Source organism: Vanessa tameamea, chromosome 29 (genome assembly GCF_037043105.1).
Source record: "Vanessa tameamea isolate UH-Manoa-2023 chromosome 29, ilVanTame1 primary haplotype, whole genome shotgun sequence".
Lineage (NCBI taxonomy): Eukaryota > Metazoa > Arthropoda > Insecta > Lepidoptera > Nymphalidae > Vanessa > Vanessa tameamea.
The window spans coordinates 5,122,749-5,150,550 of NC_087337.1; the positions used below are offsets into that span (position 1 = coordinate 5,122,749).

General features: G+C 33.4%; 2 protein-coding genes across 5 annotated transcripts in view; both read left to right on the forward strand.

Annotated features, from left to right (window-relative positions):
- Window positions 1-27,802, forward strand: part of LOC113402091 (glycerol-3-phosphate acyltransferase 4) — a 199,939-nt gene that overhangs the window by 76,069 nt on the left and 96,068 nt on the right. The window lies entirely within an intron of this gene.
- LOC113393649 (protein neuralized) overlaps window positions 1-27,802 on the forward strand; it is a 44,385-nt gene that overhangs the window by 8,853 nt on the left and 7,730 nt on the right. Inside the window, exon 1 of one of the 3 annotated variants that reach the window (XM_026630646.2) lies at window positions 10,306-10,749. The exons of 1 other annotated variant lie outside the window; for it this stretch is intronic. In XM_026630646.2, coding sequence (XP_026486431.2) covers window positions 10,536-10,749 — 214 coding nt within the window. In that variant the 5' untranslated portion in view covers window positions 10,306-10,535. Of the gene's footprint in view, window positions 1-10,305; window positions 10,750-11,098; window positions 11,229-27,802 lie in introns of those variants that run through there. One more of the 3 variants, XM_064219749.1, reaches the window with a different exon arrangement.

The window sequence follows — 27,802 nt, forward strand, 5'->3', positions numbered from 1 at the left end:
CTCACGCCATCTTGTTTTACGATGTTTATTTGATTACAAGTTCAAATTGTGAATGTTTACATTTGTGTGCGAGTATTAGATTTTTCGTAATTATTTTTATTTATATTAATAATAATTATTATTTTATTGTAATTAATTATTCGCATGCAATTAACAAACGCCCAAGCGGTAGAACTATTGCGGACTTCGGTGAACGCGTCTTTTTTGTATTTTTTACGTATAATATTAAGTGTATCTTCTTAATAAATATTTGCTAGGTAATTATGAATTATTTAATATAAATCATTTCAAACATCGCCTGCATCCTCTATTTCAGATAAGACAAGCAATGTTTACTATAATTGTTCAAAATCAAAATATACTTTAATCAAGTTGGCTTTTACAAGCACTTTTGAATCGTCATTTAACAAACTATATTAAGTGAAGCTACCATCGGTTCGGAATGTAGATTCTACCGAGAAGAACCGGCAAGAGACTCAGTAGTTACTCTTTTTAAACATCTAAAAATACAGTCATGTTAGTTAAATACAATTATATATGTATGGTATGTCTTGTCTGGCGTTCGCGTTTTAGGAGTTTATCGGCAGGTGTTAGGTATAAAAAAGTATCCTATGTCCTCTCTTAGAGTACGAGCTTCGTTCGTTATAGATTTCATCAAAAACGATTCAGCGGTTTGACTGTAATAGGGCATCAGACAGAGTTACTTTCGCGTTTATAATATTAATATATATTATTGTAGTACAAAAAATTACTATTCAATATTTTTTTTATGAAAAATAATTTATATATATATGGTTTAAGATATACATATATATATAAATCAGCCAAGTACGTGTGATGTAATTATTTTTGATTAGTTCAGAGCATTCTATCGGATCCTTTATAAGAATATGCTAGGATGTACCTAGAATTCTATTTAATAGCTATAAATAACAATGTTTAAACAAAAGGAAGGAATGTCAACGGGGCTGACGTTACTGTGATGGACAAAAGTACCAAATAAAAAAAAAATGCTGTATACTTCTGTATCTTCGTGTTCTTAATTTGTGTAATGAGCAGGCTTCATATCAATTGATATTTATAATTATCGCTAGAAAAATAACCAATCCGTTGTAAAGCTGGCAACATTGGCCCGAAGTAGCAATCTTACTTACTAAAGAAATTCTGAAGTGATTTTTTTTGTTTTTTAATTATTTTATTATAATATACAGCTTCAATATATATATATTTATCGGATATATATCAAGTATCGGATATTTCGATTTTTTTTTTAGCATTAGCAGCCTGTAAATTTCCCACTGCTGGGCTAAAGGCCTCCTCTCCCTTCGAGGAGAGGGTTTGGAGCATATTCCACCACGCTGCTCAAATGCGGGTTGGCGGATTACACATGTGGCTGAATTTCGTTGAAATTAGATACATGCAGGTTTCCTCACGATGTTTTCCTTCACCGCCGAGCACGAGATGAATTATAAACACAAATTAAGCACATGAAAATTCAGTGGTGCTCGCCCGGGTATGAACCCGCAATCATCGGTTAAGATGCACGCGTTCTAATCTCCATCTCGGCCATCTCGGCTCATATTTCGATATTTATTATAAATATCGGATTTTTGAGAGCTGCTTGGTATGACGAGCTCCAACCGGGAGGAGACGTTTTTGCCCAGGAATGTTTTCTTTATAGCATATTGTACACATGGTATCGAAGCTCACTGAAAGGTGGCACATCTAATGGATGTATTGTATTTGCACTTGAATTAAGATGCAAAGGTGTCGTGCGCACGCGCAGAAAACGGAATCGCAACACATGTTTGTTTTTTTTTTCACGTGAAAGGTCCCAAAAGGGCTTCCGGCATTTGGCGCGTGCGCATCTGGCGTTGATATTTAGATCGAGGTATGATTTGTTATTTAATTTCTATCGATTATTTTTTGGTTTAATTATTTTTATTTATATGTAAAAAGATACAGAATATATATATAAATATCGTTGGATAATGATTATCTTAGTTTCAGTTATATATTAATAGAAATATTATGAAATTCATCGAGAATGCAACTGTCAGTTATCAACTTGTTACCACCATGACAACCCAAGATGGGTACCCTTTTCTTTTACTACGTCTCAAAGGTGACGTCACTGCCTTGATCACGTCGCTCAGTTTTCGTTCTACAATAATAATATATGATAAGCCGAGATGGCCCAGTGGTTAGAACGCGTGCATCTATACCGATGATTTCGGGTTCAAATCCAGGCAGGCACCACTGAATTTTCATGTGCTTAATTTGTGTTTATAATTCATCTCGTGCTCGACGGTGAAGGAAAACATCGTGAGGAAACCTGCATGTGTCTAATTTCAACGAAATTCTGCCACATGTGTATTCCACCAACCCGCATTGGAGCAGCGTGGTGGAATATGCTCCATACCTTCTCCTCAACGGGAGAGGAGGCCTTAGCCCAGCAGTGGGAAATTTACAGGCTGATTATGTTATGTTTATCATATGTCTGTCTGTAACGATACATAGGATACATAGATAATGTATTATACAAAAAAAAAAACATAGTATTTCGTTGTTTAATTTTTAATTGACATCATTGTTATAATAGTGATCGTTTAAAAATTAAATCAAATCGAATTAAACTTTATTCGAGTAGACTTTTACGAGCACTTTTGAATCGTCATTTTACAAACTATTGTGAAGCTACCACCGGACTGGTTCGGAATGTAGATTCTACGAAGAAGAACCGGCAAGAAACTCAGTTGTTGTTCTTTTTCAACATTTAAAATACACAGTTATATTAGCGAAATACCATCGTATACTTTTTTTGGAGATCTTTTTTACGGAGTACTGTACTGTAGTACATTATTGTGATCTATCTCGTAGGGTTCAGCCAGCGTTTGCAATGTAAGCGCGAAAAATGTGTTCATTTACGACATCACATTAGAAATCTCTAAAATTATCTGTGTTACTCGACTACATTGTGCATGTATTATAAATAAATAAATAATAAATAAATATTGGACAACATCACATACATTACTCTGATCCCAATGTAAGTAGCCAAAGCACTTGTGTTATGGAAAATCAGAAGTAACGACGGTACCACATACACCCAGACCCAAGACAACATAGAAAACTAATGAACTTTTTCTACATCGACTCGGCCGGGAATCGAACCCGGGACCTCGGAGCGGCGTACCCATGAAAACCGGTGTACACACAACTCGACCACGGAGGTCATCATAGATCTTCCTCTTGAATCAAACTATCTATTAAAAAAACCTCATCAAAATCCTTTGTGTAATTTTAAAGATCTAAGCATATAAAGGGACAGACAGACAGCGGTAAGTTACTTAGTTTTATTCAATGTAATTATTGTTTTTTTATCATCATAAACAAAGTATTAATAATTTGCCTCTAGAACGGAGAGTGTACACTCTTCCTGCTTCCAGAGTTGGGGCTCCGACCAACTTAGTGACTTATTGGATTCAGAGGTAGGATTTAGGCTAAGTGGCTTCGTTTAGATCATTTATATGACGGGGAGGCAAGATTGTATGGCTCGGGGGTCACCATCTTCGTCGTACGTGTTAGAAATACTAATCTATGTAGGTACATTTATATTTTATAATTATATATTTAATAACACATACTTTGTTTTTTTTTTTTTTTGTATCCGATTTCATAAATCGATTTCTGAACGTCAATCGTATGGCTTTAAAAGATAATACAGGATGTTAGCCCGCGCAAAATGATTATTAAAAAAAACAAAAGAGAGCCGCGCCTGGAATGACAATAGGAGATTTTTGTTAATTCGATTTTCAACTTCAGGTCTATAATATTAATGAAATGAAATAAATAATAAATAAATATTCTGTGTACTGGTGTATTTATTATACATATCAAATCGATAAATGGATTATCGTATATTTGTTTTTTTTTTTTTTTTTACATTATTTCATAGGCCGCGACACCAACCGTCGTATGCTTCTTGACAGCTGATATTATTTTATTTTTTTAAATATGACAAACAGCGATAGATAGCTAGTGAGAGCCATCTAGAATCAAAGCCGAAAACAAAGTGATTATAATCATAATCTTTAATTATCTGCCACTGCGACATATATAACAATAGTACTGAAACAAACGAACCAACTTTTTTATCTTGGTGTTGTGACAGCTACGTTTGACACACGCCAAACGTCATACAACTTTACTAGTGTGCGTGTACTTAGTGGCCAACAGTTGGTCACTATTTTCGACGCGTTCTCAGCTTTGACAGCCTTTACGATTGCCAGCTGACGTTTTTACGAAATCGTCGAAAATTGACAGTTATATTTAGAGAGTTATATATATTTATGGCATAGGTTGGCGGACGAGCATATGGGCCACCTGATGGTAAATGGTTACCGCCGCTCATAGACAATGGCGCTGTAAGAAATAAACCATTCCTTACATCGCCAATCCGCCACCAACTTTGAAATTCTGTTACATGTGGATCCATCACGGATTCCAGAGTGTGGTGTGGTGGAATATGCTTCTAACTTTCAAAGGGAGAGGAGGCCTTAGACCAGCAGTGGAACTTTACAGGCTGAACATGTGTTTGTATATGCGTTTTGGAAAAAGATTAATTAGACATTTTTATTAACTGTTCACACAAATGCCTTATATAAAAATAAATATTATTTTATGAGTGAACAGTCAAATCTATCTTTTTCTTTCGTATATGAAATCATTGATGTCAGAAAGGGACAGCTCGTTTTTAGGTCGGTCGAGTATACGGTTCTGTTTTAATAAGCGACCAAAGTATCGTCTAGCAACGAGTATAATCGCTAATAATCCCAAGATTTCGTACGCGAAAGGTGGTTTAGGATAAACTCATTTGTCGCCTTTTATTAGTAGGTCAGTGAACCGACGCAGATGGGCCACGCTCTGCAAGGTGCAATTTACATCTGGCCGAGCTGACGAATGGCTTTGATGCGTTCAAACGTACTTCTTAAAACTAAAACCCTTTATAATATGCCAGTTGTTCCGTGGATTATGTATGTTTCCATGAAGGAAATTACGTAAAGTAAATGGCCGAGAGCTGGCTGCAATGTGTCGGGGCTTTGTCTTTTGTTTTTTTTTTTTTTTAATTTTGACGGATTATAAGAACTAGTCGGTCTCCCGCGAAATTTCGTATTTATTCGAAATATATATTTTTTTTTAGAAATTTCGAAACCTATGATTATGGTTTTGTTTTGATTTCATTTCATTGTAAACTGCAAGTCACTCACCAAACCTTATTTGAATGAAATCTTTAATGTAAAATAGTATACATTAGTTCAGTTAGAATTGGAGTTTGTCGATAAAAAATTGCTTTAATTTTGTTTTTGTTTGTTTACGTTTTTAATTTTTATTTTCTTATACAGCCTTAGTACCTCTTTGTAAATAGTAACAATTCAGTAAATTGCAATCAAGAATACTATTAATTTTTCTGCACATCTGAGACGAGAGCTCTTCAGAATTAGACCATAACCGATTTTTTATGTATAGCGCCCCTAATCACTGGGACAAAAATCGGCTTACGCTATAAATTTTTGTTTCGCTTTTTTTGTGGCATTTATACGCTATTAATATATAAGATTCAATTCAATTCTTAGTTTAATGGCTTTTAGTTGTGCCACAGGGCACAGATTATATCTCAAATGTCACGTAGGATGGAGAAGACACGAATGAGATTGATCGGTATGGCTGAGATAACAAACTAAATTAAATTTTAAAGCCAAGTATAGTAGTAGTAATTTCCTTGTTAATCTGTAACCTAAAACAACACAAACATTAAGGGTTATTAATAGGATAAATTACAGATAATTGTTAGTACTCTAAACTATATATAATAAGATATATCACTCGATTGGACTGTTCACAACTTAATTTTATTACATTTAATATATTTACACAAAAATGAACAAAATGGACTAAACACAAACGTCAACAAACATTCAACGTTTATAGGACGAGGAACTTTAGGAGGGATGTATAAGATTGTTCAATTTTCTCTCGTGACATTGACAATTGATATGTTTTCGTTTGAATAGTCAGTTAAACGTCATTGTATTATAGTTGCAGGATATGTTATTTTTCTACTATTCTTTATTTGTATATATTGTAAAAACCGTTAGATTATAATATATCTCGTGCTCGAAGAAGGAAAACATCGCGAGGAAACCTGCATGTGTCTAATTTCTAATTGAAATGACAGTTTTTGCCAATCTGACGACACACCATGGCGGCTCGTGTAGGTCGCGATGATATACAGACTAAAAATCGCGACTTTTTAATATGTATAATGAATTAATAATGGTCTTTTATTTACCTTCGTGGGCGAGTTGTGCGTACACCGGTTTTCATGGGAACGCCACTCCGAGGTCCCGGGTTCGATTCCCGGCCGAGTCGATATAGAAAAAGTTCATTAGTTTTCTATGTTGTCTTGGGTCCCAGACGCAAGACAACATAGAGAACATGTTTGTGGTGCCGTCGTTACGTCTGATTTTCCATAACACAAGTGCTTTAGCTACTTACATTGGGATCAGAGTAATGTATGTGATGTTGTCCAATATTTATTTATTTATGATTCAAAATCAAATATTTATATATAGTATATTTCTACGTATATTTTATTTTTTATCAAATTTCCCAATTTATTTTTCTCCACCGAAAACCCCCAGTTGAGTAACATTGTTTCGTACCAGTCCTTATCAGTTGAACTTTTCGCTGTAATAACACTGACTCACCCTCGAAACCGGAACACAATACGACATTATGGTTTTAGAGATTATTACAGAGGCAGGCAGGCTTCCCCGAATATTGTACACAGTACACCTCTTACGTAATCGGCTAACCAGGGCCGGATCTCCCATATGGCTTTTTGGGCTTCAGCCCAGGGTCACGTGGATTCAAGGTGGCCCCAGCTAAGTCAATAAGCAGCCTGTAAATTTGCCACTGCTGGGCTAAGGCCTACTCTCTCTTCGAGGAGAAGGTTTTGGAGCATATTCCATCACGCTGCTCCAATGCGGTTTGGTGGAATACACATGTGGCAGAATTTCGTTGAAATTAGACACATTCAGGTTTCCTCACGATGTTTTCCTTCACCGCCGAGCACGAGATGAATTATAAACATAAATTAAGCACGTGAAAATTCAGTGGTGCCTGCCTGGGTTTGAGCCTGAAATCGTCGGTTAAGATGCACGCGTTCTAACCTCTGGACCATCTCGGCTCTAGCTAGCTAAGTCAAGTCAAAGTCAAATATAGACGAAAATGCAAAAGATTCCATAACTTTGTTAAACTAAACAGATCGTATGGTTTGCAGCGCTGCGAGTCCGGCAATTAATCAAACCCTTTCAATCAATTTAATTCAAGTCTACGTTCAGATATGTCTTGGGTGGGCACCTAAGTAGTGTTAGCCCAGGGCCCCCTAAACTTACGGTCCGGCCCTGCGGTTAACTAATAATTTACAAGGAAAGTTAGATTTAGATCTGTTAATTACTTAATTGGTTTGATTAGCTTATTGCTCGACTTAAGTCATGACTTCCTCGGTGACGAATCAGGGGTCAAGTGTTAATGAGCGATGGGACGGGTTCTAATGGGATGGGGGGCCATTTTTGTGTTTCTTTTTTGTATGATGGGAGGATGAGGGAATGGACCTGTTGGTAAGTGGGCGCCACTGCCTTGGACAACAGTCATAAGAAGACCATTCCGTACATTTTTTTTATGGCATTGGTTGGCAGACGATCATATGGGCCACCTGATGGTATTAGAAATATTAACCATTCCTTACATCACCAATGCGCCACCACCCTTGGGAACTAAGATGTTATGTCCCTTGTGCCTGTGATTACACTGGCTCACTCATCCTTCTAACCGGAATACAACAATACAGAGTACTGTTATTTGGCGGTAGAATATTTGATGAGTGGGTGGTACCTACTCAGACAGGCTTGCACAAAGCCCTACCACCCAGTAAAACATGGTGAATCCACCACCAACCATGGGGCCTAAGATATTATGTCCCCTATGTAGTTACACTGGCTAACTCACGCTTCAAACCGGAATTACTGACTTAGTAATACTGACTCCAACTGTTGCGGTAGAATGTCTGATGATTGATGAGTAAGCCGATGTCCTTTCCCGGTACTGAAACTATCCTCCATATCGAATTTCATCTAAATCAATTCAGCAGTTTGAGCGTGAGCAGACAGAGTTATTTTCGCATCTTCTTATGTGCGTATAATAAAATCGGAGTGTCTGTTTGTAATATTAAAATAACCGCGTTTTACTAAATGCATTTGTTTGTATACACGGTACATATACCAAAATAACAATTTTTGTCTGTCTGTATGTTCCGGCTAATCCCTGGAACGACTGGACCGATTTCGGTGGGACTTTCACTGGCAGATAGCTAATATAATAAGGAGTAACTTATGCTACTTTTATTTTAGAATTATATGTAAAATAATAATATAGTCACGCTGCAATGTCCGAATACTGTCCAGTACGTCTTCGTCGCCGTCACGTCGGGTGCCTCCCACCAACGACTTAATATCACAAAAGCTGCCTAATACTGAATTAATAATTTATTGTAATTTCAGTAGTTCGGGATGGCAATAAAATTATGTTTTTTACAATGATGCTCGAATCTCTCTATATATCTTTACAATCCCTCACAATCCTCCAATTGTTTTCCTTATGACAGCTCAATCATTTTTAAAATAAGAAATAGTGCTACATGCCAGTATTAAATGTTATCCCATAAAATAATATTAACTAAATGTGTACAAATTATTGATCAATTAATTACAATAATAATTGTATATATTTATAATATCCTATGACGTAGCTCCGTATGGAGGCTAGGGCTAGTCTCGTAACATTATAGTAAAATCTGTGAACTTTTTTTTTAATTCAAACGCGCACGAAGTCGCGGGCACAGCTAGTTTATAATATATGAAGGGACTATATCTTCAAACTTAAACAGTGCCTGGTATCTGGTATATATGTGGTCGTTCCGTGTCACAGTTTATGAATGGGGGTGACCAGGTCACATTCGCTCATATTTCGACATTAATCCCTGAATCATTTTACAAAGATGTGATATTAAATTCCGTAACGGAACCCAATTCGTAACAAAGAATCTAAAATTAGCATAAATGGCCATCACTCATGGACGCTGAAACAATGAAAATGTTAATATTGAACCGTTTACGGGGAAGAGGTTCCGTATAACTTGGTAGGTACCACCCGCTCGTATATTCGACTTCTAAACAATGCTTAGTATTGTTCTGTTCCGGTTTGAAGGGAGGGTAAAGTTTCCTATCCCTTTGAGGAGAAGGTTTGTAGCTTCCACCACGCTGCTCCAATGTGGGTTGGTGAATACACATGTGCTGGTTTCCTCATGATTTTTTCCCTTCACCGCCGAGGACTGTTATAATTCATCTTGTGCTTGGCGGTGAAGGAAAACATCATCCAACAAATACAGGTGGTTTTTATTGGATGGACCAACGAATGAAGCTTTAGCCGATCAGTAAATATATGTACAGGTTATTAATTATTTACTTTATAATAAATTTTATGTATGTATTGGGGCTTCGTGCAAGAGCGTCTGAGCTGGTACCAGTCGCTCATTAGATATTCTACCACCAAACAGCAGTACTCAGAATTGTTGTTTGAAGGGTGATTGAGACAGTGTAACTACAGGCACAAGGGATGTAACTCAGTTCCCAAGGTCTGGCGCCTTGTCGATGTAAGGAATGGTTAATATTTATTACAGTGCCATTGCCTATGTGCAGTGGTGACCAATCACCATCAGGTGGCCCATTTGCTCCTACCTATAACATATTAAAAATAATATCGTTGTAATAAAACATGTTATAAATAAATTGTATTGATTATTAATTATTAGCTTTTTAAATATTTATTGATACACTTTAATCGACGGAACCGTTGACAGGACAGTGAAGTGTTGAAAGATGTCTTATAAAAAATTACACTGGCTCTTCAACAAAGGATCCCTAAATATCTAACCCTCGAACAAGATGTTCCGCTGAAATTAATCCATCCCTTTCACTTGTATCCCAATGAAAAGAGACAGCTGGCTTAAGGGCTGTTATGCGTGCGCATCTGCTGTCGAATGCTAAAATGACTTTTTTGTAGTACGAACGGTTAATTCAATATCAGCTCATTCACAATAGTATTAAAGCTCAATCTCTCTTGGTTAAGCGAGTAAGTGCAGCTGTTACCAATGTTTATAACGTTCTCGGCTCTTGGTGCTTCGCGTTCAGCGTCGTATCGTCACTCCGCCGGTAGGCCCCGTCGTGTGCGGACGTCTTTCGCGTCTCGTCGTAAATAATCGTGTTCAATTGAACGTAAATAAAGCGTGAAGTGCTAACGTGACTGAATAAAATCGTGTATTAAAGTTTCGTGACTTGTGGAAATGTTCTGATATGAATTAAGGATTAAATAATATTAATATATTTTAATTCGTTTTGATTTAAACCGTATAAATGATGGGTGTAAGCAGTTGTATGAGTCTGAGGCAGGCGAGAGGGTCGTGCCATTGCCCAGCCTGTCCTCGGGCTTCGGGACACGGGGTGTCGATGCCGCCTCAGACTCTGGTTCTGCCGCCAATGGCCCTGGAACCGGAAACTACTCCGGTTAAGGACAAGAAAGGATCGAAAATGAAGGTCCTGAAAAAGATTAAGAAAAAAATAGGACTAGGTAAGAATTTACATACGATAAACTTTTATAAGTAATATGTATGAATAAGTTCATATTTTCTAAATAATCATTTCTAAAAATTTTTTTTTTCTTTCTATGAAGCCTAAAGAAATGTCAGATGTAGACCGTTTTTAACGGTTTTATTTAATCTATATCACTATCAGTAAAGCGTTACGTTAAAATCTGGCCTATACAATAAAAATAAAATTAAATAAGTTAATAATGTGCAATTTCATATATAAATTTTTAACTTAAATGTTGCAAGTATTAAAAAAATAATAGTTTGACGTAATTTATAATTCTCTGTAGGTACCCGTTTTCGTGTTTATTATTTTCCGTCGTGAACTGTTCAATTGTAATTGTAGGTTAGTTAATTTAAAACATTAAATTAGTGTCGTAATTAATTTGTTCATTATTGAAATAGTGATGTTATAGTTGAATTGATATGGAATTGTATGTTTTGAAGAGAAAAACTAGCGGTGAGTTCATTTTTTATACTGTATTGTAATCACACTTCAGATTGCATCCATGGCTTTGAGTTATCCCAATTAATGAGGACTAATATTATATAGCGATCAAACATGTTAGTTTGTATGTAGGTATATCGGAAACTGATGAACAATTTCAATGATCTCACTGGTACATATAAGCATGAATTGCACTCGTACGAAGCCGGGTTGAAATAGTTGTTTATAAGTTTAGTAATTAAATCAATAGTATATAATATAAATTGATTATCTTTGTATTAATATACGTTATAAGTAATTCTTGATTGTCGAATTAAGAACTAACACGGGTTTGGAAAAGTTAATACCCTGATCTGAAGATGCGGCGTAACTGTAGGTTGGTAAACTGTACCCCCATGTGCTTTATGAAGCCCTGGTAACATGTATGTGTTTCATGGTATAGGTTAAGACGCAAACGCGTGACAAACAAACTCACTAAATCATGACACGAGTTACGACTGTCCGTCTTTAACTAATTAGTAACCTATCTCGTTTCAGCGGTACCCTATGAATTTTATTAAAGGGGAGATTATTTAAACAGTGCTTGTTTTTGTCTTTCATATGACAAAACTATAGTGTTAGACAGAGACGGAACTATTTTTTTATTTCATAACTGTTCTTTATTGCTATCGCGTGAAATTACAAAGCGTATCGCCTTCCTCTATACAAAGCGCGTAACGCATTTTTTTGTTTCAAATTTTTAACGTAGATTTTTCTTCAGTATTAGTGAATATGTATATTTGTGATAAAGTTAATATGTTGTCCTTAAAAAGTATATATAGTCTGTTCCAAACATAAGACGACAATTAAAGCCAAGTAAACGTTTGTCGTCAAATTGATGCGATGTCATTGGACGAGATCGTAACTTCAATATTATTTTACATCTATTATGGATTTGCGAAAATAAAAGCTGATATTATTAGGTTAAGTATTTAATGTGGACGAATGCATTCATAAATATAGTAAATACAGCAATCGTAAGCGATTTTAAGTATTTTATTTATATAATAAATAAACAATGATATCTAAATGGTAAGGCGTTATGTACAGGTGAAGCGTTCGAAATATAAACTGGTGGAGTTTGCCATCGAAAATGTTTTTTTTTTTTTTTCGGTTAAGCGAAGGTATTTATAAAAAAAGATTAAAACTCGTTACCAAAGAGGGAATATTATAATACAGTATTGGTATTTCGCATTTATACAAGACTTGTATTGCAATGAAGTTTTGACATCACGACGCGTGCCACCTGCCTTTGTTTTTTATTTTTTTTCAAACAGCTGCTCCACACCTTGCTCTTTTATATAATTTACTTTTTAATTATGTATTAAGAAAAGAGGCCGAATACAAATGTTTTCTTGGACTTAAATCATAATAATAATTAGTTAATTGTCGATTTTCGTTAATTAAATATTATTTAATGGATGACTTAGTGCGTCATTTGACTAATTGTTAAATTAATAATAGAAATTCTAAAAAGGTTTTATGTGTAGGTATAAAAGTCTTTGTGTGTTTTAAATATAAAGAAAACGTGACGTTGGCATGGAAAAAAAAGGAGAAATGCGAAATAATAAAAATCAGCCAGATGGCGAGGAAATACAACCGGAAGTCGCCTACACCAGATGTACTTTGGAATTGTTTAATTACAGAGTTTCGGGTATTAAGGGCTTAGACGTATGTTCTCTTTAGTCTGAAGTCGCTTTAATAGCTTAGAGCCGATGACTCAGTGGCTGGAATGAAATCTTAACGAAGATCCCAGGTACATTATTCGATCGTTGATAATTCATTTAATATATGCAGTAATTACTAATTTACGCTTAGCGTTTTAGGAGTTGATTCATCAAATTCGATTCAGTGGTTTGGTTATGAAAGCATAATAGACAGATTTCGTATTTATAATATATTATCAATCCGTATTAATCAGCGTGGCGGAATTATCTATTAACCTTATACGACGCAGCCTTTGCCCATAAGTGGGACCTCTACAATGGCTATTTATGTTTGTGCTATTATTATTACGTATTCATTGTTTAGTTGTGACAAAATTAGCGTGGTTTTGTGCAATATAATCTGTGGTAATTTCGTAAATAAACGGACGCTGATTGGCTAATGTTTTCGTACTGCAATTTAATTGGTGTTCGCACACATTTGACAGCTCCAGCTGTAGAAAAAGAATTACAATTATATATATAGGTTCCTTTTTTAAATTGCTTAACGAGTAATTTTGAAAATAGCTTGGGAGTTCCTTTTTTAAATTATTTAGAAGCACTCTTTAATTTTGTTGATGGAATGTATAAATGTATAGTGTATTTAATCTGTAAAATTTCTGACGTTCTCAATTTAAATTTTGTTTTTCTATTCACATTATTATTTGTAATGCTCATGTGTAGGTGATGCTTGTCGTGTCGTGATATTATGTTCTTTTTGAACTGTTTTTGTTCGACATTAAGTCGTGAAATTGTCATTAGTACGCTTTGTTAGTGAATGTTAAGGGGAAATCGTAATGTCTTCTACATTTGTTATGGTTCAAGCTTAGACAATTTATGTTCGTATGGCACACTTTTTTTTTTTATATATCTAATCCTAAGTTTTTATTCGGCTTTTTATTTTAGGTTATAATTTTTATATGGATATTTGATAACGTACGTTTGGTATATATATACGTATATCATGTTCATGCACTTTTTTTTCTTAATATTGTATCCATAAAGTTTTTTTTTTTTGAACCCGCATTCGGCCGTATGCGGGCTTTAGCCTCGAGAAGGTCGTCTTGAAAAAATTTAAAAGCTAAAGACAGCTGTGCTCGTCTTTTGAAAATCGAACGGTGTGTGAGCAGCTGACTGTTAGGGTTGTCGTTATGAATTTAATAATATAATTTGACTTGCAACATATTTATAGTGAATAGGTGAACGAATGTAGTATATAATATATATTATGTATCTACACGTACTATTATATACTGTTAATAAAAATAATACAATTAGATAAGTAGATGAATTACGTTAGTTAATTTATTTCTTCGTATATGACTATTTTTATAGAACTATTTCTGCTGATGTTATATTTAAAATATACAATTGATAAAACGTGATGAAAATTATTAAAAATAAAAATAAACTTCTGTTCGTTGCGTTTGACGACCCTGTCCATCTGCGCAAGCGCACGCCCTCGGTGTCCCGTTGCAAAACAGCTGGCATTTGAAAATGAGAGTGAGCGAGATGCAAGTAAACGTTAACGTATAAACGAATGAAACAGAATATCTAGTGATAAGCTTCTGTACACTGATAACGAGCACTAATTTTAACGCGACTACTTAAAACGGGGAGGGAGTTCAAAATGGAACTTGTTAAACCTTCAAATGCCCTCTCCCCTCTTCTAGCACGTGTCAATACATAAATGTAACTCTTGTTCAAATTGTTTAAGCATTCGTCTGTATTCATACCTAAAATTCTGCGTGTAATACGTCCTTACAATGATTTCGGTTTTGCTTTCATTTTTAATATAAATTTCATACGCCGTTACATACTATGTTATGTAACAATCTGATCAGGCGGTGACACATGTATATTGAAGTATGTCCGTCGGGAGTTTGAAAAGCCTTTTGACCTGACGCACACTTTTAAACCATTCATCTACTTCTGCTTTCCTGGTATTTAATTCTAACATTGAAAAACATTGAAGATGCCCGAAAAATACTTTGCTTTCTCTCAGTCAGTCATCTACTTCTGCTTACCTGGTGTTCTCTTTCCGGGAATCATGGAAACTCATTGAAGATACCTCAAAATACTTGGGGTTTTCTCGCTGATGGAAGTCATATATATATTGGTATTGTTTATTAGAATGAACAATATTACAATTTGTACGTACAATTTATCCTATGAGTAGAAGCGCCTGAACTAGGCCGAGCCTGTGTCTCAGACGCTAGTCTCTTCCGATGATATTATATGAATATAAAGTTCCATACATAGGTAGTCTGATGACGGTGGAAGTAAGTGAATTATAACAAAATAGATATATATCCACATATGTCATAGACAGGTACTCTTCGCCTTGAATACTAGGATCGCATGAGTCATTAGAAGTCAAATGAATAATTAATATAAAATTTTATTGATATGCGAACATATAGCTCGAAACACTAAGTATTCTAAAATTGTAAATTATTTATAGCACAAAAACAGACGCGTAATTAATTCAAAGATGGCGTATACACGTTTCGAAAATGTTAAACTTTACAAAACATCCTCATACAATTAATATTTGGATCGTCATTTTATCCGGCTGTAGGAATGATCGTAGCATATTATATCCAGGTACATCGTACAGCGGTGTACGACAAGCCATCGGTCGTACGAATCGTACATTCTGAGCCCTCTGGTTCTTGTAATACCCTCGAACTAAATTCCTACACCGTTACGTAGAACTCGGATAATCGTTTTGTTATAAACTAGTTACCGCTCACGGCTTCGCACGCATGTGAGGGGGGTAGCAAGTGTTGGGTATCCGACGTCGTTTTCTGTACCCCTGAATGTGTATGTAAATTATGATGATCGGTTTTTTAGTTAATATGTAACAAATAAACTCACTTAAGGATTTGTTATTAAATATTTTTTTGTTCTTTTATTCGAATTAGGATATATTCGGTGTTAAATCGATATATCTGTACTAATATTGATAGGAGGTAACGTGTGTTTGTTTGTAGGGGGGGGGGGATTATTCTCCGGAACTAATAATCAAGTTTTCAACATTTTCTTTATTTATAAATTGAACCGTACGAAGCCGGGTGGTTCGGTAATGTTTATATAAAAAATGTATCGATGTAAGTTTGGAACGTGTTTCGTTCGTGGTGTAATTTATTAGAAAAAAAATTATCGATATCAGCTGGCGTACTAACCTTTTCTTAAATTATTCGTCCTTTTCTTCCACGGATACTTTCCTATCTTCCATCCCTTGTAAAGGTTACTATTATTACAGACAGCTGCCCGATACGTACAGTGTCTCGATATATTTCTATATATATGAAAGAGATGGACGCAGCAGATGGATACATTCGACATGGATTAAGTTTATCGCCTTGAAATTCATTGAAAATATCTTTGACATTTTGCAAAGTTAGATAACAGCTGAATGGTAATTTTGTAGCGGCCATCTTTTATTCTTATTTTGAATTTTAACGTCGGATGTATGGAATCAACACATAATTCAAATATGGAACATTTATTTTGTAACGAGTACTCCAAAAATTCGATGAAAACTGCTAACATTTAAAGGGACGTTCGAATTTCGAAATTTTTGGAACGCCGAGAATTCTTCGACCGTTTCTCACGATCATTAGCGCTGGATCGGTCTTCGAAATTCGAATCGTGCGTGATCTACGGTTGTTGCTGTCTTGTCTTTGTAATTGCTTGAAGATAGGCCTAACGCTCACTGGCATATAATACCATTCTCACTACACATCTCTCTGCCCTTTCTAAATAAGTATTATAGAAAGAGTACGCGATACTATTCTATGATAATTATGTGGAAACTGTTTTATGGGTTGTAGTAAAGATTTATGGATAAGCTTTAAAAACAAAGCGCCAAAGCTCAGTGTGTACAGGGTTTAAGTTTTGATAGGCCGTAGTTACCGACAGTTTATTGGCCACGATATTTTGGAACGTATTATAACGGAATATTACAAGCGTAATAAAAGTTTCATCTTTTAAACTAATTATTTTTCTTAACAACCGTCATTACTATGTGCTATTTTTATTAAAACTTTATCTAATCGTAATCTCATACTTCAAGCGGGAAAAGGGTAACCGTTATAATAAATTAACTGACCGAATTTTCACGGTCTGTCACGAAATTTGTCGAGACTTAGTTTTTTGTTTTTACCCGACTTTGTGAAGAAGGTTCTAGATTTAATGTAATTCGTATGGTCCTCGATGACTCTCTGATTTCATCCAGGTATGAAGAGACACAAGCAACGTATGTAGGTATGTCGTCTATCCTTGTGTGGTAAAATTTCGTGGTAAAAATTATCTAGTTCTTTTACACGTAAGGCAATGTACCAGGAAATCAGAAGGCCCTAGCAGGTTTTGCGTTCGGTGAGAGGTCACGGGGTCGTGGGATGAGTTTACGAGAATGGTCGTTACGGGATGGGCTGTTACATATGTTGCCATTTTACTTAGTGTATGACGTTACGTGGCTAATAAAGGAGTGTTTGCCTTAGATCGCTATCACGGGAAATTCACTTACGCAAATTAAAGATTTATTTTAAATTTCGAAGGAAATAAGAATGATACTGATTTCTTTTTCTCATCGTTTCCTTATTTAAATATCGAACGGACTTTATTGGCTGAATATTACGGAAACAATTTTTTTAACGTTTAAGAAATAAGTTGATAGCGTTTTTTTTTTATATTTATAAATAAAGAATGAGAATATAATGGCGTAAGCTTTCGCGTTGTAATCGCTTTTATTTAATATTCATTATATTATAATGTATATTTTATTAACACATTTATTTTACATAATCTATTTCTGTTATTATCGTTCAGCAGATTAAAATAAAAAAATTACGTGTTAAAACAAATATATTAATGTATTAGATTTATAGACAGATAATAATCTGTGACCTTATTTACAACGTATTTACTAAAGCATTTTTTCTCATCGTGAACAAGTTTAACTCGTTTCCACTTTTTTTTTTTATACTTTAAATATTGAAATAAATTTATTATATGGCAAACATCGGTTCTTTGTATTTAAAAACAAGTTTTACAATTTGCCACAATAATTTAAAGAAATCATAGAAACTTTTTTTTTTTCTTAAAATGATCTGGTAACCAGATGTTTATGGTAACCCTTTGAAAAATTTTTCAAAATTCGAACTTCCCCGAAACGGCGCGTGGGAATGGAGACGTCAGTATGGAATTGCAAAAGTGAATATGCATTTGTTTTAATCCTTAAGCCTAAAGGAATAAAGTTGTAAATTGTATTTTCATTTAATTTACATAAATTGTCATTTGTATACAAGTTTTGAATCGCTAATTCTTTTGTATTACAATTGCAAGATGTTCTGCTTCCGGCACATTGCTTGAATGTCCATTTCACCTGTTACTATGTTATGAGCGCCTGGTACCTGAGTGAACATATAAAAAAAAAAAAAGCATTTGCAACTCAAATTCGAAATTAGAATTTGGCCGAGAACGTTCTCAAATCTCAAACATGTTGTTTAATCTAGTCACAGGTAGGTATATGGAAAAACAATTACTTGAATTTATTGCTAAATATAATTTTACTAGTTAAGTTTCTCTCCGTAAAGGTTTTAATGAAAGCGTGTGAACGTAATAAAGGTATTTCACGTATTGGACGGAAAGTGGTTTAGTGCGGGAAAATGTAGAAGGAAGCGTTCTATGAATGTCTTCTCGGTTCATAATCTCCTGGTACTTAGGGTTGTATGACCGTGATTTTGTATTTTTATTTTTTCATGGAATTAAATTTTTAATTAAATGATTTTATTATTTATTTATTTAATACGAAGTTTTACTAAAAAATATCTTCAAAATTAAGAATTAAAAAATAATTTTGGGAAGATCCTCTTAATTAAACACTAATTTAAATGCAGTGAAGTCCCGAATTAAAATCGGTTTACTATGACAGAATAAATCGATACATCGCACTGAAAGGTGAGGTTCCCACGATCCGTGAGAGCGTTAGAGCGTGACGCGAGATGTGACCACAGGTGAGAGCAGGGGAGATGGCTATAGTTCCAGCGTTCTAATTACGTAAACAGTTACTGTCAAAATGCGGTACACTATTTTCGACACAATACTAATGCACTTAAAGCGTGTAATTCATTGTAATTAACAATTGACAGGCTTCTTATAAAAGGTTGCAAGTGACTTTTTAGTAAAAATGTTACTTATATTTTTTACGTGTATAAATTTTTAAGTCTATAAATAATTGCTTAATACAATTAACATAGGAAAACAATGATATACTAATGAAAGTGGTTATGCTTTATGTAAACAAAAATATAGGATGAGCGTAATATAGACTTTAAGTTCTTTGAATAAAGTCCGATTTAGTTAAATCGTTTTAATGTGTAAGGATGCCTCTGGGAAAGGCGATTGTGAAACAAAACACGTCGTGATATCATCTATGTGTGATGGAATCGTTAGATATTCTTTACGTACACAAAATATTTCTCTTTGATTTAATGCGACTGTTTATACATTCATTTTTACCATATACAATGTGCCACAGATTATAAATGTGTCAGAATATGTCTAAAATAGGTTTTATGTTAAGTGATCTAACCTTGTTTGGCATGAACGAGCTAAATGTTTTGTTAAATTGTTTTTGTAACTGTATATACAAAAAATAAAAACAACATCGTATAATGAAAGTGAGACTGTTTCCCACGGCATTAATAATTAAAAATAAAGGATAACCCGTCCTAACCAGTAGTAACTGGTAAGTATTTGTTTGTCTTTTATTACAATAGCCATAAGAACTACATTTACTATCAAAAATACGATTTGATATTTATAATTCTATGCTACTAAGACTCTATGAATATTTGTAATAGTAGTCAATTAAATATTACATTGAATTTAAAACAATAAATAAAAGAATTGTTTAAAAATAAACAAAATGGCCGGCCATGTAAAGAGAGTACGGTGTACAAGTGACAATTACGCCGTGGGAAACGGATGCTTAACCGTTATGCCTCATCGTTGACTATTTTTTTTTCTTTACTTGTTTCGTGTTTATGTTATCCTGGTACTGTTTAATCGTGATCTTCGAGGCATTATACTACTTTTTTTTATAGATAGATAGGTAATTTAATGGAGGTTAATGATTAGTAACAGTGCGTTTATCTGTGTGGTTACATTGTACAGTTTAAACACCTGTTTTAATGTCGTTTAATATAAATTTGACGGTTCACTTGGTAAGGGCTTTGTGCAAGCCCTTCTTGGTAGATACAACCCACTCATAATTAATTCTACTGACAAGTAAAGCAAAGCAATACCTATTTTTGTGTTCCGGTTTTAAAGATAAGCCAGTGTAACAACAGGCACATAATAACTTAGTTTACAAAGTTGGTTGAGCATTGTTGATGTAAGTATGTACGGAAACAGTTCTAAATTTATTGTATTAGTCTGATGTTTGTTAAATTTTTATAATTGCTCTTGTATAATTGCAATTTTGTTAAAATTGCGTGCTTCTGTCTTTTTAAAACATCTATACGAACGAATAAATCATCCGAAACTATTAAAACTATTAATAACATAAAATTCTACTATATCATTACCTTATACAAATTAGATTGCGTCGAAAGTTAAATGGTATATTTAAACAATTACGCCTTTAAAAAAGCTCCAAGTTCGTCCATCGCCATGAATGTGATTACACAATTTTCAACCTTAATATCCAACGCATAAGAATGTTACAAATAAAATTGATCCCTTTCAAATCGTTTCCCACGGCTGATGAATCATTAAAGTGTATGTGTTGTGTTAACATTATAAAGTAAGATTTCGTTCGAAAATACTCAATGACTCGTGTTTTAAATGTTCAAATTTGGTTATATAATTATTAAACATATATAATTTATTATAATAGGTTAGATTTATGGAATTATGTTTTATACCTTTGCTTTTATATAGTCTTTTTTTAACATGAGATCTTGGTCATTTATTGTGAGTGTTGCCAGCCCTATTATCTAATATAAAGTATCTTTCGTATGTGACTTACTCTTTGTTCCGGGCAGAGTATTACAGAGCTTTGCTCTTTGGTATTAGAATAGCTTGCGAATGAGTAGTCAGTACCTTCCATGCGAGTTTGAACTTGGTCACCTCTCACTTTGCGTCAAGGATGGATTTTACCGATGGGGGCTTTGTGCATACACGTCTGGGTGAGTGTTATGTAGTTGTAAAGTATTGTTTACGGTTCTGACAGTGAAAATAGGCACATTACTAATAATTTTATTATTATTTTTATATATAATTAGGCAGTCCATAAGTTTCCATTTCCTGAAATAAAGTGACAGTTTAAATTTAAAAAAAAACAAACAGTTAATACGTTAAAATTCTAAAATAATAATTTATCCACGAACAACGTATATAACTTTCTCCGAAATAAATTTAACTTCAATCGTCGTATATTTTAATCTAAAGTTTATTTTGACAGAGATATGGGCAGTGATAACTTTTCGAGTTTTCGAGCGCTCGCTCGATCGATTCCCACGATGTGTGTACTACTTGGCAATTGTAACAAAATGTTCACATAGATTCTTTTTAAGATATATTTTGTAATTTTTAGAATGTTATGAATTCGAACTAATTAAATATACTAATATAATCATATTTATTTGTGAATTATATTTATAATTGAATGTAAGTATTGTCTAAATAAACGATGTTCTTATATAGTCTATCTATTCATTCGTTATCATTCATTTAATACGCAACAATAGAAATCATTCAGCTTTTCAAAATCATAGCAGCATCATTCTTTCTAATGGGCGTAATTATTAACATTGTTTAGGGCATGTATTAAAAGAAACTAATCGTAGTAATTATTTACTCGTGGGAAGTATATGGACCCATTTTAAGAACCGAAAAATGTTTTACAAATGAAAAATATATGACTATGGTAATTTTTATTTTGGAGTTCTTCAATAATATATGAGTTGTCATATATCATTCATAACATCAATGTCCCTGTTCCGATTCGAGTTTGTGGATACACGTGTGGCAGAATGTTATACGAATGGACGTTTTACGATGTTTTCTTTCACAAAGTTAAGAAAATGAAAACTGAGTGGTACTTTTCTGGATTTGCCCCGTAGCCACCATTTTGTCGCCTTTATGTGGGGATTCATATCCACCGAAACAACTGCGATTCTAGCCCCAATCTCAGCATAATTGTTCTCCTGTTATGTATATTAATAATATATCATAAGAACATATATCTGCTTTCTTCCTGTGTTAAGTAATTTTAATTCTAAGTTTCATAATATTGCTTGTACAGCTTGGTACAGGATGTGGATGCAAAAAACCAACTACATAAAAACCTAAAACAAACTAATTGGTAACAAAACTATTTTTTAATTTTAAGTAAAACATCGCGAAGGAATTTTCATATTCTGCCACAACATTACTATAATTTAAAAATTGAAATATTTAAATTAATTTATTTATTACATAATTCAATGTATTGTTTATTGAGAAGAAAGTATAAAAAATTGTAATGAATAAACTATTTGGAACGTGTTACGTTTCACATCCTATGACCATCACAAGATACCAGCATCCGTTTCCCGTGGTTGCGGTTATCTCGGATGCTCGACTGATTTCTACATACAAACTTTGTTAAACCAGAAATAAAAAAATATAACCTATTTATTTTATTACAAAATTCGGTTACGTCCTTTTTATTAAACACCGTCATTTAAAAGTGTTCGTATTTTAAATATTCTTTGTTCGATTAAGAATTAAATATGTTGATATGACAATGTTAACTGTTATATGTGATTTTAAAGAGGGAAATCAAAGATGGAGTTTCCCGCCTAAAATACAACAAAGCGGGAGCCATCATGAACAAATGTCCCACACATGGCGTTGGCCCACGGGGATTCAGAGTTAATAATGTACATCTTAGTTTGGAAATGCATTCGTTTTTAATAATAGCATCATAGAAATAAAACGAATTATTATTTTTTAACACATTTATTTATTCGATAGATTTAAATGTTTTTTTTTTAAGTATTATCCGTCATCTTGTTTTAAATTTGGACAATTATTATATGGTTATCCTTAAAAATATTGTGTTTATCAATATAAACATTTCTCGAAAACCACGTGACCTCCGGATCGTAATGAAATTCAGCATAGTGATCGGTTATATAAAGTACCCTATATGTTTGATTACTTTACCCAGATATTTTGCATATTATGACGTCGCACACTATTCGTTTCAGTACTATTTCTCAATATCTCATATGTCATTATGTTGTCTCGCTCTGTTATAAGTATATATCATCTCAGCGTCTCTTTCATTTAGCGTGTGCAATTGTATCACGCGTGTTGGCTTTTTAGAGCGTCACGCTTCGATTAACCGTCTACTTTCAGTTGTATATGAAGTACTTTTGTCTTATACGGCGTCGCTTCTAAAAAAAAATAATTTTTTTTTATTTTGAAGGCAAAGGTCCACTTTTGTATGCCATAAATATATTGTTTTTTTTTAATATAATAAATAAGTCATATAGTGTGTGATTGAGTTACATATTTTATAACATTGATAATGATTACAATTTCCTAATGAGATACTTAAATTTCAAGGATTTAGATAATTATTTAATTACAAATTAAATAGTTTACATTAAAGAGGTTTTATATGTATAATATACAGTATAAAGACATATTCCTTCGTTAAATAATAACCAACATAGGCCACAAGCCTTATATAACTTTAATAATGTTCATTTCTATTAGTTAAAATAGAAATAGGTATTTCTAATTTGTATAAAAGTAATCTCCCAAAGATTTGAGCGTTTAAAATAATGTTTTTCAATTTTCTTTATTGTTCTAGAAAATTCTCAGCGTCTGTGACTCATGCGTTTAAAATAGATCTCTTTGTACAAGCCCTTTAAGGGTTCGTTTTTCTTTGTTAGTCATAAATTTAGCTTTAAGACGAAGAATGTTTTTATTTGAGACAATAACTGTCTGTGAAAAGTCCTTGGACTTGTTAAATCGTGTTAATTTAAAAAAAAGCGCTTTTGTTTTTACTTATTATAAAAATACAAAAAATAAAATTAGCTTATTAGTATTATGTATTGTTGATAAAATATTAAGTGATTTCTTTTGAAGTGTGCTGAAACAAAAAGTTCTATGGTAGTTTCCATTCCACTGATCAGGCAACACTGGAAGGTCATAGACCCGTCCAGAAACCGTGACCGATGTGAGCCGTAGAGTTTTACGCCAGATTAAAAATAATTCAGCGTTTTTTTTTTTTTTAATCTATTATATCCGAAGCGCTTAAAATTGGACTGTAGTTATGGAGTGCTATTTTTGAAATGTATCTCTTATCATAATTGATTTACAAAAATTACAATAAAAATATGATTAATTATTTTCAAAATTATTATAAATAAAAATTAGTAAATTAGTGGGCCTCTTGCATCGTTGTACTCTTGTGGCAGTGTAAAGATGTGCTTTAGCCTCGTTAAAAAAACGTCAAATGGATTTTGCAACGCGTTATCTCCGCTTTGATCTATAGTATGTTTTATTTTAATAGAAAAGTTAGAACGGACATTATTTCCCGTTATATTTGATAAATACGTCCGTCCATCTTATACGTAACATATATTTAAAATAATGTAGAAAAAAATGTACTCGTTCTAAAGAGTAACTTAATAACTTCCTCGTCAGATCTTGGAAGAAGAAGGATTTAATCTTGGAAAATGAAAATTCAAAATTAGTTTTGTTTGATATATTTTAATGAAATGTATACACAGACAATATTGTTTATTTCTTTACTTAAGAATTATTATAACCACTGATATATTTATACAGCCCTGGGGGCCCAGATTTCATCAAGCAGATGGCGCCCTTGAACGTAAGCTATTTCACGGTCCGGTTCGTTTCGAGGATAACTTAGTTGAGATAAGCTATCAACATATTAGACATTATGTATTAAATACGAATCCCTAATATACAAAAAGTAATGAATTTACGTATTGTCTGTTTGATCGAATTGATTTATTTAAGTAATATTTGCTAAATATTGTCGATGGTCTAGGACCTTCATAGTTGGCGCTATGTTCAAGCGATAGACAAAAAAAAACTTGAGTGTAATTTCTAATCGAATATCCTTTGTACTAATTATTTATTTATTTATGTATGTATATATATATATATACACATGTTACTGTAAAAGCTCGAACTAAGGTAAATCTTAAGATTTTCCAGTAAAACCTAAGATTTACCGACATGAGTTTGTAAATGTAAGTATTTATTATAAATGGACGACTTTTTCGGAATTTTACCATTCCGACCTAACCTAACCTAACATGTAAATCCTAAGATTCACCAAGTGAACGATGGTAAAAGTTCGAATCCCCAAGGTTTATGGACATTTACCATTCATAATCGGTAAATCTTAGGTTTTACTGGAAAATCTTAAGATTTAATCTTAAGATAATTTTTTATCATATAATCGACTGATCCGACTGAATGCTGTTCTATCATTGGTCGTATTACGTCATCGAATGCGATCAACCAATGACAGTAGATGTTTATGTCAAATGAATTAATCCCTTACTGATCATGATTTCAGTAACTGTAAGTTGAAACGATGAAATGTATAAATTGTCTTGTAAAGATTTTTGTTTACGTACCGATATAGACGGACGTACAGAATGATTTGTTTGTTATTAAATCGTTATCCATATATAGATCGTTGTAAACAAAATTTTTATATTATTGAGAGATATGTTGCAGCGTTTTATATTTAGACAATATTATTCGGAAGTTTCGTAAATCTTTGTAATTATCAATGACTAGGAAGTGTGAACCACATCTTACTTTTGAATTTTAAAGCAATTCCACACATAACAACCGATTTAATAAATTACTATTGTCTTAACTGTTACCGTGAGATATATATATAGTCATTAAAAACCGAGTCTGGCTTACTGAAAGTACTTAAAGATCGAAGCTCTTCAATTGAAGAAAATTGAAACTATATTAATACGATTATGTGGCCCCTTATTTTTTTTTTTTATTTTCCCTACCCTCGAGTGTGTTAACAATACACACTTTATTAGTTCGATCCCCATGAGATTTTGACGACATAACCGCAGCTGTGAGATGCGGGGGTGTCTCTAGGTATTTCGAGTTTTAGCCGAACTTTAAATGGGGTTACTTCTGTGTGTCATTTTAAGACTTGATTGGATTACGTATACGTTTAATTTTATGTCATAACACCTTAACTTATGACATAAAATTAGTTCTCAACGAAATGTTACATGTTACCTTTTTTCACTCGTTTCTTCGTTTTGTCGAACTATAAATACATATATATATATATTTACTTATTTATCGGATGATTTTATTATATATATATATATGTTTTATCTGTTAGTTTATAATTTAAAATGACATTAATGTTCTTAAGTGTTGATTTGTATTTGGAATATAAATCGGATGTCATGATAAAACTTGTTTTTATACCAAAAAAAATTGATAGTACAAAAAGTAAGGAGACACGCTTCGTCGCAGGCGCATCCTGCGGGGTGAGGGTGGGCAGCGAGGAGGAAGAGTCTGTCATGCGTTTCAAATAACATTAGATTAACATTCAAGACTCTTTTGTAATGTTTTCTAGCGTATATCGAGTCTAATCTACCTTTAATGTCATTGCTCAATGTTCTTAAGTTGAGCTAGTGGACGGGAAGCCATATGAATTTCTCGATTGGCATATTTTCTCAAGTTAAATTTCATTTACGTATAATAAGTTAGGTTTAACTCACGTATAGTAACTTCGGTTCCGTACCGTCCGGCCTTTTGTAGTATATTAAGTACATACTTAAAACAACGGGACGTAGCTTCCCCAAGATCGTGTAATAAATAAAAACTATTTAAAAGGCAAAGACAATAAATTTAATGCTAAGTTGACTTTGTGTTTTAAGGTCTGGCAACACGAAAATTGAGCTGTATTTGTAATGATCATAATCTTAAAATTTTAATTCAGTATTCTTATTGTACCCTAACTTAAAAATAACGGTTCTTCCCAGTTAAAAAAACAAATCTAATTCTTTTTTCAAATATGAGACACACAGTCCGTAAACGATTAGTTAATATACATTTGTCAATCAATACACGCTTCTGTTATAGCTGGATGGCTTGCGACAGTTCTCTATTACTAAATCTAGATCAAGATTGACGTCAGTAGCGACTAATATTAGGTGGCGCGGCATCAGGAAGAGCCCGTGACGCAAAGCGTGGCATTTTCAATGCGCGCGCATCCAAGTTTCGCTTTGACAGATGTTATTTACTATTTGGTAGTTGTTGTTTGTTTTTTTTTTTTTGTAACTGGCAACATTGCTATATAAAGGTTAATGTACAGTATTCAAAAATGATTTAAAATTGTATTTTTCGGATATTTTTTTCCCCTTTAACGTCGATAACTTAAAAGTTAACGTACATATGAGCAATAACTTTTATAAATGTGATTATTATATACTGACGTAAATAAAATTGAGGATATGATGTATAATAAAAATTTGATTTAAACATACATATAGCTGTCTCGTTCTCGATAGTATTCATTATATTTATACTTGCCAATATTCTCCATTTCGAGTGGACCAGTAGAAAGAGATAGAAGTATTTTTGAGCCAATCAAGTAAGTTAGATGGTATTCAATGTTTTGTGTAATTTTAGGTTATCTTTTTAAAGGCACGTGCTCCATATTAATTTCTGTGACCCAAATAGATCGTAACCGAATCGAAGATGTCGCTTGTATTGTTTAGCACACATGGCGGGAGGGTGATCCCC